We start from the raw sequence: 13,166 nt of genomic DNA, 5'->3' as shown, positions 1-13,166 counted from the left end.
TCAAAGAGGGTTTCCCTTGCGTCTCGCTGGTGTGGAAGATATGGCCAATCTCCTGCTACGAGCGCGTAATGGCAAGCCTGTTGGCAAGCGATGGGCCAGGCGGTTTGTGGACTCGCAGCCTGCTCTGAAAACCAAGTTTAATCGTCCATACGATTATCAAAGGGCTCTTTAAGAAGATCCTGAGGTTATATCAAAGTAGTTTGCGATATTACGCAATATAATGGCCAAGTATGGTATCCAAGAGGGGGACCTATATAATTTCGACGAAACTGGCTTTATGATGGGCATAATCACCGCGTCAATAGTAGTAACACGCGCTGATCGACGCGGCAAAGCAAAGTCTGTCTAGCCTGGCAACCGTGAATGGGCTACACGGGTGGTGCATCCCTCCGTTTGTGATTGTTAAAGGCGTATATTACCTTACTAGTTAGACTACGAAATCAGGTTTTCCTAGCGACTGGGTTATCAAACCTACCAATAATAGATGGACGGATAATCAGACGGGTCTTGACTGGATTAAACACTTCGACAAACATACTAAGAACCAAACGAAGGGCGTCTACCGGATGTTTATTATCGACGGCCACGAGAGCTATTTATCGGCCGAATTTGACAATTACTGCAAGCAGAACAATATTATAACCGTCAGTATGCCTGCACATTCGTCACATCTACTACAGCCATTAGATATTGCGCTTTATTCGCCTTTAAAACGCGCATATGGTGATGAAATCAACCTATTCATCAAAGCCTCCATAAACCACATCACCAAGTCGGAGTTCTTTATTGCCTTCTACCAGGCCCATAACAAAGTTTTTAATGAGGAAAACATTAGGGCTGCTTTTCGAGGCGCTGGAATTTCACCATGGGACCCAGACTATGTTATCAAAAAGCTTGATGTGCACTACACCTCCTATGGCCAACCCTTCAACACCACCACCTTGGCAGTCGCAAACGCCCTCTAACCCACAACAAGCTGTCTCGCAGTCCAACTTTATCAAAAGCCGGATCTCTGCTCATAAAGGAAGCTCACCGACACCAATTATTGCTGTAGTTGAGCAATTGTCAAAGGGTGCGCAGGCAATGGCGCACTCAATCACTATTTTGACTAATCGGCTTCGTACCCTTGAGGATGCGAATGTAGCACTTGCTAAGCGTCGGAGGGCTAAAAGGTCGTGTGTGCAGCTTGGAGGGGCACTTAGTATAGAGGAATCTCAGGGTTTGCTGGAAGAGAAACAAAAAGGTAAACGTCCAGCATCTCGAGAGGATGAGGAGGGGGGTCCATCAAAGAGAGCCCAGCCGACTCGGAGACGCTGTGGTGCGTGTGGTAAGACTGGGCATAATGCACGAACCTGTTCCAAAGATGTCGAATCATCAGGAGATTCTGATAGCGATAACCAATAATTGACTTAATGCGTTGTGGTTGAGAAATACTAGATGTTGTTGTGGACGTGGGAAAAAACGTCCGGCTGACTGGTCCGGCCGGCTGACTGATGAACCACGTTAGTTATATTTTAAATATATTATAAAGATACTGAAATCTTTTTAATTAAGTTATATTAAAAATGAATAATATCGACGTTTTTAACTATACATTATATTATGTCAAATAACGTTAAGAAACTATTAATTTATTTTAAAATAATTAAATATGAAATTATTAGAGATGATATTTCTTTTGAGAATATTATAACAATAGTCATTTATTTTCAAAGAAGCTGTTTATTTAATAAATATATATTACGTATATGCATAGCCAGTCGCGCACTTTTCACCAACTACCAAACATTTATATAAGTCAATCAAACCACATCATACGAGATCAATTGGAACTACTTATCAGCCTCTTCTTCAGAGGTCTCCTAAACTACGTAACATATTCGTACGGTATGTCTAGTCTTTCCGCAGTTACTACATCGCCGCCCGTATAATTCACCGCCCCTCCGTACCAGCACCCTCCTAACGTATATATCTTTGCCTCTAGCATTAATAACCCCCCTTCTCTGCCCGGATTGCCTCAAACTCAGCTGCATTAAGTAACCCTTCCTCTAAGACGTAGTTGGGTTTTTTTAACCGTCCGGCGCTTACATAGTATCTCATTTACTATACGAAGCTCGCGGCACTCAGCTTTAATAAGAGCTAGTTTATATATTAACTTATTAATACCTTTAGCTTATAAGCTAATAACTTCGTATAACTAAATATGTTAGTGAGCTATATTAATAGCTATAAAACCTTTTCTTGAGTGAATTAGAACTTCGTACGGCGTTATATGCTATAGTTAGTGTCTTTGGGTCTCAGGAGCCCTGGCTGCTTAGGCGTGAGGTAGATAGTGTTGGCGTCTTTGGCTTAAAATCAAGGCGGGAAACAACTACTTCTAAATCAAAGGGTATAAGGCCAGCTTATCTAAAACCAGCTCGTACGTTTTCTTTACCTATTAAAATAGAAAAGGCTGCTTTGAAAGTAGGAAAGAAGTCGTCCTTAGTAATATACGTAATCTACATCTATATTATCTTTTTAATTTCCTTGCCGTACGAAGCCTTTAACGGATTAAAACAGTTAATATCAAGAGGCTGAAACTTTTGCAATAAATGGTATAATAATCGTCGAATTTAGTCGATTTATAGCTATTATAGATAGCTATTGAGGATTAGGAGCCGCTTAATACCCTTCGTATAAGACTTTATATATTTTTCAAAATGCTCTAGCTAATCTAGGCTAATCTCATTTATAGTCCATCCATTTTCGCTAGGGAAGATACGCTATTTAGGGGCGAATTAGCTATTACTATATTATAAGAGGAGGTGATATTTACCCTTGACGATAACATATAGAGGCAGTGCCTAGTGATCTATATATATATACCCTAAATAATAGAAACCTATTTACGGTTACTAGGCTACTTCGTATAAGGCCTTTTACGACGATTAAAAGTTATAATAATCTTTTTATATAATAGCATTCCTATTTAAAAAGCCCGTCTTATTAAACTTATAAATATCGTTATTACATATTCCGTACTTTATAATCGTGTTTTATATAAGGGTAAACTAGGCTTATATAATTGTAGGATCCTTAGCTAAGGCCCTCTGATAATCGATTCTACATCGAAAACATATCTTTAGTTATAGTTAGCGTCGTACAAAGTTCTCTGCCTATCGTAGTCCGATACATATCGCGTTACGTTCATTAAGGAGGTAATCGGCCATATCTTATACGTCGTTAAGTTACGGTAGAAATCCTCGATCATTTAGGTTAATAACTCGTTCAAGAATCATGGTTTTTCTAAAAAAAAAAGTTAGTTATCTTTATTAAATTCGTACGTATTCTCTACGTAATAGTTTTCTGGTTCGTCGGTCGTAGAATATGACTTCGGGGATACTATGAATAGAGGCTACTCTTCGTACAGATAGTTTTAGGTCTTTTTTAATAGCTTTAAATGCAAGGATAGTTAATGCGACTTTTATTGAAAAAAGAACTTATTGTTATACGTAAAGGAAAGTTATTGTAAAGGTAAAGGGTATAGAAAAAGATAGAAGTACGCGACTCGCTATAAATATACGTTATATATATATAAAACAGTATTTTTATTTTAAGTACCGCACCTATATAATATATTATATACCGCGTTATATAAGTAGATTGTGTAATATATACTCTATATTACTTCTGATAAATAAATAAATTTAAACAGATTATTTTAAATGATATTACCTAAGTATAAGTATGATATAATTATGTGATAAAAAATAAACTACATTAACGTGCATGATAAGCGAGCGGATCGGACAAGCGAGCGGATCGCTCAACAGCGACCGCCACATCTTTTTCTTTCCAACACATATCCATCCACCACAATAATACAGTCATCAAACAAAGAAGCTGGCATAATTCTAGCAGTTCAAGCTATCGAAAAAACACCAAATTTGAGTATTAAAGGTGCAGCTCGGATCTACTCAGTGCCATTTTCAACCTTACGCGCCCGTATCAATGGAAGAACTTCGCGACTTGAAACCGTACCAAACTTACGGAATTTGACGTTGCTCGAAGAGGATACGCTAGTTGAGTATATTCTCGACCTAGATTCTCGATTATTCCCTCCTCGGATCAGTGGTGTAGAAGAAATGGCTAATCGACTACTCGCCGACCGCGGCGCGCCCCCAGTTGGGAAGTGCTGGGTTTCGAACTTCGTCAAGCGACAACCACAGCTCCGGACGCGCTTTTTCGCAAGTATGACTATAAGAGGGCCCAATGTGAAGATCCAGATGCGATAAACGCGTGGTTTCGCCTTGTGGCGAACACAATCGCGAAGTACGGCATCGTGGACTCCGATATCTACAACTTTGATGAGACTGGGTTTAAGATGGGCCAGATTGCATCCGGAATGGTTGTCACGAGTGCTGAAAGGCGTTCAAACACGAAACTGACGCAGCCTGGCAATCGTGAATGGGTTACAGTCATTCAAGCCATCAGTTCGTCAGGCTACAGCGTTCCGCCGTACATCATCGTCACAGGCCAATATCACCTCTCCACCTGGTACACAGAAACAGGTCTTCCACGCGACTGGGTCATTGCAACGTCTGAAAACGGATGGAAAACAAATGAAAGAGGCCTAGACTGACTCTAGTACTTTGATCGGCATACAAAACCGCGTACAACTAGTAGATATCGCCTCCTCGTCGTTGATGGGCATGAAAGTCACCACTCTGCGGACTTTGAGATATATTACAAGGAAAACAATATCATCATACTCTACATCCCGGCCCATTCGTCTCATATACTTCAGCCCTTAGACTTTGGGTGTTTTGGGCCACTAAAGACGGCTTATGGTCGACAAATTGAGGATAAGATGCGCCGGGGTAATACCCATATTACGAAGGAGGACTTCTTCCCTGCATTTCGCAACGCTTTCACGCAAGCCCTAACGGTAAAAAACATCCAGGGAGGCTTCAGAGGGGCTGGGCTTGTTCCGTTAAGTGCTGAAAGTGTGCTTTCGAAGCTGGATGTGAAGTTACACACTCCAACGCTCCCAGGGTCTCTTCCAGCAACACCCCCCGCATGGACTTCTCAGACACCAAACAACCCAGCAGAGGCAAATTCTCAGTTAACTTTAATTAAAGATCGAATCTTAAATCATCTAAATAGCTCGCCAATACTAGCTAATAACGCAGTTAACCATATCCTCAAAGGTATACTAGCTATGATGTATCGTAATGCTCTTCTAGAGGCTGAGAATAAAACCCTTCGGGAGGAGAATAATCTACTTAGCCGACGGCGGAGATCTAAGAAAACTCGTCTCAGGCAAGGAGGGAGCCTTACTATAGCTGAGGCAGATGACCTTCAATCACAGAGAGAGGCTACAGCTCAGATTGAGGAGGAAACGCGCCGGAGTAGTGGCCGTCGGCCGAGGACGAAAACAGGTCAACGGCGATATGGCGTCTGCGGGAACACTGGACATAATGCGCGCACATGTCCATTTCAGAGAGAAATGTCTAGAGAAGAGGATTATGGGTAGTTTCAATTAATTAAACTTTGTTGATGTTGATCAAGATTTACATACGTGCAGTGGTTGCTGTCGAGCGATCCGCTCGCTTGTCCGATCCGCTCGCTTATCATGCACGTTACTGAGTTTTAAAAACCCTTAGCAATTATATAAGTGTATATACGCCCGATTATATAAGCTATAATAGGTAGTATATAGAAATAGGACTATTTATTATACAGTTCTATTATAAAATTACGAATGTTTATTTATATAATACATTTCAATTATAAAACGTATATCGAATACCGCTTTATAAATAATAAAGCAAATATATAACGTGGTTCATCAGTCGGCCGGCCGGACCAGTCAGCCGGACGTTTTTTTCTAAACACACTTATGTCCAAACCACTTAAACCTTTGACGCGTAAAATCTTAATAACTATAATGCCAATCTACACCCAAGAAGACAAAGTCATTCTTGCGATTGAAGCGATCCGATCGACACGCGCTGCAGATAGAATAAATAACCGACCGCGATGCGAACAAACTCAGCCCCAACGACATAAACTCGATCCGATCGAAGAGAAAACACTTCTCTAATACGTTATTAAACAGGATTCCAGAGGATTTCCTCTACGCCTTGGCGGTATAGAAGATATGGCTAATCTCTTACTGTGAGCGTATAATGCCGAGCCTGTTGGCAAGCGATGGGCCAGGCGGTTTATAGACTCACAGACTGCTCTAAAAACAAAGTTTAATCATCTATACGATTATCAAAGGGCTCTTCAAGAAGACCCAGAGGTTATTTCAAAGTGGTTTGTATTATTACGCAGCATGATAACCAAGTATGGAATCTAAAAGGAGGACCTATACAATTTCGACGAGACTAGCTTTATAATAGGGATAATCACCGCGTCAATAATAGTAATACGCGCCGATCAACGCGGCAAAGCAAAGTCTGTCTAGCCGGGTAACCGTGAATGGGCTACAGTCATTGAATATATTGATTCGGGCGGGTGGTGCATCCCTCCGTTCGTGATTATCAAAGGCGCATATCACCTTGCTAGTTGGACCACGGAATCAGGTTTTCCTAGCGACTAGGTTATCAAACCTACCAATAATAAATGGACGGATGATCAGACGGGTCTTGACTGGATGAAATACTTCGACAAACATACTAAGAACCAAACGAAGGGCGTCTACCGGATGCTCATTATCGACGGCTACGAGAGCCATTTATCCGCCGAATTCGACAATTACTGTAAGCAGAACAATATTATAACGGTCAGTATGCCTGCATATTCGTCGCATCTACTACAGCCATTGGATATTGCGCTTTATTTGCCTTTAAAACGCATATACGGTAATGAAATTAACCTATTTATTAAAGCCTCCATAAAGCATATTACCAAGTCGGAGTTCTTTATTGCCTTCCACCAGGCCCATAATAAGGTTTTTAATGAGGAAAACATCAGGTCTGCTTTCCATGGCGCTGGAATTTCACCATGGGACCCAGACTATGTTATCAAAAAGCTTGATGTGCACTACACCTCCTATGGCCAACCCTTCAACACCACCACCTTGGCAGTCGCAAACGCCCTCTAACCCACAACAAGCCGTCTCGCAATACAACTTTATCAAAAGCCGGATCTCTGCTCATAAAGGAAGCTCACCGACACCAATTATTGCTGCAGTTAAGCAATTGTCAAAGGGTGCGCAGGCAATGGCGCACTCAATCACTATTTTGACTAATCTGCTTTATACCCTTGAGGATTTAAATATAGTACTTGCTAAGCGTTAGAGGGCTAAAAGGTCGCTTATGCAGCTCAGAGGGGGCACTTAGTATAGAGGAATCTCAGGGTTTGCTGGAAGAGAAACAAAAAGGTAAACGTCCAGCACCTCGAGAGGATGAGGAGGGGGGTCCATCAAAGAGAGCCCAGCCAGCTCGGAGACGCTGTGGTATGTGTGCCGAGACCGGTCATAATGCGCGAACCTGTTCCAAAGATGTCGAATCATCAGGAGATTCTGATAGCGACAACCAATAATTGATTTAATGCGTTGTGGTTGAGAAATACTAGATGTTGTTGTGGACGTGGGAAAAAACGTCCGGCTGACTGGTCCGGCCGGCTGACTGATGAACCACGTTATCTATAAAAGTTAAGAATTTTAATATGTTAATATACTCAGTATAATTGAGATAATTTAATATAGATATGAATAAAGTAGTAATAAATAAGTAGGCCATTATAGAAAAACCGCTAACGTACTTATATAGCGAGCGAGGCACGTCCTCCTAATTCTACCCTATTCATCTTTAGGACACCTTTTCTCTACTTGCCCTCCAAGCTATTGAAAAAGACCCGAAAATATCTATATAATGAGCTGCCTCTACCTTTAAGGTCCCTAAATTAACCCTCCGCTACTAATATACAATACGTATTATATAAGGCGAAAGACGGCTAAATTTAATAAAGATGACTATAATAGAAGAGGAGGTGATTCTTAAACGAATTATTAACTTAATTGATCGAGGGTTCCCTCCGTAATAAAAAGATGTATAAGAAATGGCCAATTGACTCTTAAATATATATAATAGGACGTATAATAGACCCCGATAAGCAGGGACCTTCGTACAATACGTCCTTAAATTGAAAATACAATTTTAATATTAAATCGACTATCAAAGGGCCTTAGCTAAGGATCTTATAATTATATGAGGCTAGTTTATACTCAGTTATACAAAATATAATTATAAAATATAGGATAACGTATAGGATAACGTATTTATAATTGTAATAAGACTAGTTTCCTAATAGGAATGCTATCGTACATAAAGGTTATTACAACTTCTAACTATAAAAGAAGGCTTTATATAAAGCAGCCTAGTAATCGGGAATGGGGTTTTATTATTTAGGGTATATATATAGATAGCTAGGCGATGCCTCCGTACGTCATTATAAAATGTAAATATCACCTCCTCTCCTAATACACTAACGGCTAATTCCTAGCTATATAGCGTATATATCCGAGCGAAAATAGATGGACGATAAATGATATTGGCCTAGATTGGCTAAAGCACTTTAATTAGTGTACAAGGACTCGTACGAAGGGCTCTTATCGCCTCTTAATCCTTAATAGCTATAATAACTATAAATCGACTAACTTTAACGAATACTATGAGGAACAAAACATTATTGCTCTTTATATATCTCTCTATCTATTATACGACCTTCAGCCTTTTAATATTATGTTAGGTACTTTAGCCCGTTAAAGTACTCGTACAGTAAGGAAATCGAGAAGATAATACGGATATAGATTTCGCATATTATAAAAGATAACTTCTTTCCTACCTTTAAAGCAGCTTTCTTTACTTTAATAGGTAAAAACAACGTACGAGCTAGTTTTAAGTAGGCAGGCCTTATACCTTTTAACCCTAACGTAGTCATTTCTCGCTTGGATTTCAAGCTAAAGACGCTAATACCATTAAACTTACGGCCAAGCAGCCAAGGCTCCTAGGACCCAAAGACACTAACTACAGCACTAGAGGGCGTATAAAGTACTACCTCCCTTAAAAAAAAGATCGAAGCATATCAAAGTAGCTCACTAATACTAATATACGAAGTAATTAACTAGTAGGCCAGAGGTATTAGCAAGTTAGCCTATAGGCTTGTTATTATTAAGGCTAAGAACCGTAAGCTTCGTATAAGGATAAAGGTACTAAAAAGCGGCGGAGGGTAAAAAAGACCCGGCTACGTCTTGGAGGGTGTCACGGGCTAGAGCCCGGTTAAGATCTCCGGCTCTGCCAGAGCTACTATTCTGCCGTAATACACCGCCGAGTCCGGGCGTGTTATACTATGGCCATATACGTATCCCTATAATTCCTCCTTTTCCTCCTTAGCTCAAAATAGTTAATCAACGGCACCTCTACGTTGAACAAGCCTAGGGGCCAGCCCCTTATAGAGGATCACTTAATACTACCAAAGTAGAGGCATTATAAATAGAAAAGGGTAGTATTTATACTAGAAGAAAGAATAATACTTAGAAGGAGGGTCGTACGGAAAGTACTAAACTATATGCATAACGATATAGGAATTACGAAAAGCCTAGATATAACACACTATAAGGGGCTGGCCCCTAGGCTTGTTCAACGTAGAGGTGCCGTTGATTAACTATTTTAAGCTAAGGAGGAAAAGGAGGAATTATAGGGATACGTATATGGCCATAGTATAACACGCCCGGACTCGGTAGTATACTACGGTAGAATAGTGGCTCCGGCCTGCAGTATACCCGAATATAATAATCCAATATAATAATCGGTTATTACAGGTCGCGGTCGGACAGCTTCCCAGCAGAGGGGTGTGCGTGCGGCTCCGGCACGGCCGGAGATCTCAACCGGGCTCCAGCCCGTGACACGCACGAACCTATAAAGTAGTTTGGGATAGTAATAAAAAAGAGGGTAATATGTAGTTTTAATTAATTTTATATGTTATGGCTAAATTAACTTATATAAAAGGTAGAAAGGTCTAAGAGAGTACGTCGCTTGCTATAATACGTCGCTCGCTATACAAGTACGTTATATATAAGTATAACATAACTTATACTGTTAAATTACGTAGCTAAACTATATATTATATTATACAATTTCTTTTAAATGTTAATTTTATTAAAATTATTCTTTTATATCTAGAAAAAAAAACCCCCCTACTATATACTCAGCGGGCTGATAATATTAATCGTTTTAGATACGTTTACTCCTCTCGGGCTTGATTAATTTAAATATTATTTTATATTTAACGTAACTAAATAATTATTAAAATTAAACTTGAATATGAAGCTCGGCTATAAAGATTGAAGACGGCCTAACGTATCTAAGTAATTTATGATTAGATTAAAACAGGAATTAATTAGTACTATGTATTAAACTACGAGCTTCTATAGTGGTGATCCCGGAGTGCGGCTTGAATGCACTACGACGAGGTCGCCGCGCTTACTAAGGTGGGCCTTGAGCGCCATGGAGGTGCCTGGGCTAGCGTCGTGTGGCTGGCCATCTGACAGAATGCGACCGTGAAAATTGTTGATTATGTAAGTGCCTTCGGCAGCTATGAGAGTTCTATTGGCAGTGGCACACAGTCAAAACAGCCAAGCCATGATACTCATGAGTTAAGAATGGCCGGGTTCGTAGATATAGATTCGTATTTGGGCGTCGCGACCAAGCCTCCTTCACATTGGCACTGTGCCAAGGAGACTCGGGAAACAATGTGAACTCTTCATTGGAATGCCCGAATGGTGACAACCACATATGGCTTAGCAAGGTACATTCTCAGACTCGAATGAATAGCCGTATTGTGATTTCGAGCTATCCATACTGACCTGGATTGAACTGTACATACCCCAGTTTCCTATCCAGCATTCCATGCGTTCAACACCCCAGGTAATTATGATACTCATCTCTCTCCTCACGAACACAAGCACCGGCTTTGAGAGTAGAGGGATTCCTCGGTAGTCTTGGATAATGGTCCGTGGGGTCATGTGAGGGATGAACATACATCAATAGGCAGAGAGTTGACATTTATCTGTACTAGATCAAAGAAAGTCGGCATGTCAGCGTGACACGGGAGGTGAGGCCGCGCAGGGAATGAATGTATGTAAGCTAATAGATGACCTTCATAGTGATACTCATGTCGGAGTTGACTGTTGGCTGCTGTTACACAATGCACATGGCCAGCAAGGTCTCCAGCCCACACTGTGTTCTGCCTGCCACCGTCACAAACCAATGAGAGCAAACGTCCCGTGCGCTCGGCCAAGCCAAATCAGGCCTAGCATGAGAAAGTGTGACTCACACTCTCATTCCGTGCAGGGGTAACGCTTCCTTCGTGTGGGCGCAGTTGGTTGCCTTGAGCTACATCTGGCTACGGTAGTTGTGCAGCGCATCCGTGCTCTGTACACCAATTTCTGCCCTTCGCGTCGCAGCAGGATACATAGTCCCGCGGTATCTTTCCAACAACAGGGCTTCGCCAACTGCGCCCTTCGCCCTGTTTGCATGTCCGGGAGTGCCGTCCCACAACTACCCCCATTTCATTTTTTGGCCTATTGCTGCCTTTCAGGCTACAAAAGGTCGCTAGTCCCTCCGCGCCTTCTCATCCACCTGCCTTCTTTTCCCTTCCTCAACACCACAATTTTCCAAACTACGATCCAGAATTACACACCCAAAGAGGCTCGCCAAAATGCGTTAAATCATCGTCTTCAGTTTGATCCCGCTTCTAAGCTCAACAACATTCAGTCCACAACAATTCACAACATTTCTCCGCTCCACACTTCAGCTCAACCTTCACAGGTCGATCTGAACTTCACTACGGCTCCCAGCTCTAGCTTTAGTTCCGCCTCCGCAAACATTCTACCCCGAGACTTTTCAGTCTTCACCACGGATTCCCAATCACCATGGCTTCCCTCCAGTTCACCCAGCCTGCCGGCACAACCCGCGCAACAGCCTCAGTTCAGTCCACCGGAACAGTCTCCCCAGCAGGACTTCGTCTTGTTCGATCAGCCTCGCACCAGTCAACCTAGACACTTGGCCGCGCATACCGCCCTCGGTCTAAATCAACGTCGTCACTCGTCGCACCAACTCCGACAGAACCCTCAAAGTCGCGTCCATTTTCAACAGAAGCATCGTCTTGCCCAGATCCAAGCTTCCGGATCCCACTCTCGGTCATCTTCAGTGTACTCCCCCGCTCAATCAGCTCAATTCTACGCTTCGTCCGCTCCGTCGTCTTCAGCTGCTCTGAATCGCCGCCAGCGTCCTCCTGTGCCATTGTTCGCTCAAAGTCTTCAGGGTACAACCAACAAGATGGATATCCAAGGTAAGCCCGTTCCACCGTGTCCTCCTTCTGGACTCTACTCATGCGACTTCACAGACCTTGACCTAGAGGATTTCACCGGCTTCGAGGGTGGTGCTTCCACCACATACTCGTCGCCTGCAATGCCCTCGGTCTTCGACGTCGGTCCTACCAATTTAGGCACCATTTCTCCACAGGACCTGCTCATTCAGGAGCCCTTCATGTCTGCTCCAAACTCAACAGCCTTGACTGCCCTTACATCGCCGTCGATATACAACGAGTCGCCAGACTTCAACGATGGCTATGATGTCTCTCCCAGCTTTGACTCGGGCGATTTTGGATCAGCAGATTTCGACAACACCACTGGTGATCCTTGGTTCCCCCTCTTTCCCCAGGAGTCCACCTCCGTTGCGAAAGACGTTGCCGGTGTCGAGGAAATCCAGAAGATGCAGACTGATCAGTCTCCTGCGCTCAATGCCGATGACCTGGAAGTGGTCGAGTTCACTTCTACAACGGGTCGCCGGAAGTCTGTTAACTCTTCCCCAACTGGGTCCGCTCGTCACTCGTCGGTGTCGGGTGTGAACTCCCGTCGACGAGACAAGCCGCTGCCTCCTATCATTGTTGAGGATCCCAATGACACCACTGCCATGAAGCGTGCACGCAACACGTTGGCTGCACGCAAGTCTCGTGAGCGCAAGGCCCAACGGTTTGAAGATTTGGAGGAGAAGATTCGTAAGCTTGAAGAAGAGCGTGACCACTGGAAGAGCATCGCTCTGGATCGATCTTGAACTGTTCCCTCAAACCGCCAAGGCAAACACTGATGAACTGGAGGGATTAGGGTACACATC

At 42.6% G+C, this 13,166-nt stretch overlaps 1 protein-coding gene across 1 annotated transcript; it reads left to right on the top strand.

Annotated features, from left to right (window-relative positions):
• Positions 1 to 11,525: 11,525 nt before the first annotated feature.
• BDP81DRAFT_449223 (uncharacterized protein) lies at positions 11,526 to 13,106 on the top strand (the record flags this gene model as incomplete). Its single annotated transcript, XM_060592377.1, has 2 exons — positions 11,526 to 12,342; positions 12,397 to 13,106. The coding sequence occupies 2 exons, from the start codon at positions 11,526 to 11,528 to the stop codon at positions 13,104 to 13,106; spliced, it is 1,527 nt and encodes a 508-aa protein (XP_060445744.1).
• Positions 13,107 to 13,166: the final 60 nt, after the last annotated feature.

Source organism: Colletotrichum phormii (genome assembly GCF_030913505.1).
Source record: "Colletotrichum phormii strain CBS 102054 chromosome Unknown BDP81scaffold_9, whole genome shotgun sequence".
Classification (NCBI taxonomy): domain Eukaryota; kingdom Fungi; phylum Ascomycota; class Sordariomycetes; order Glomerellales; family Glomerellaceae; genus Colletotrichum; species Colletotrichum phormii.
Note: the sequence above shows the minus strand (reverse complement) of the source record. Positions and strands in the feature narration are given on the sequence as shown.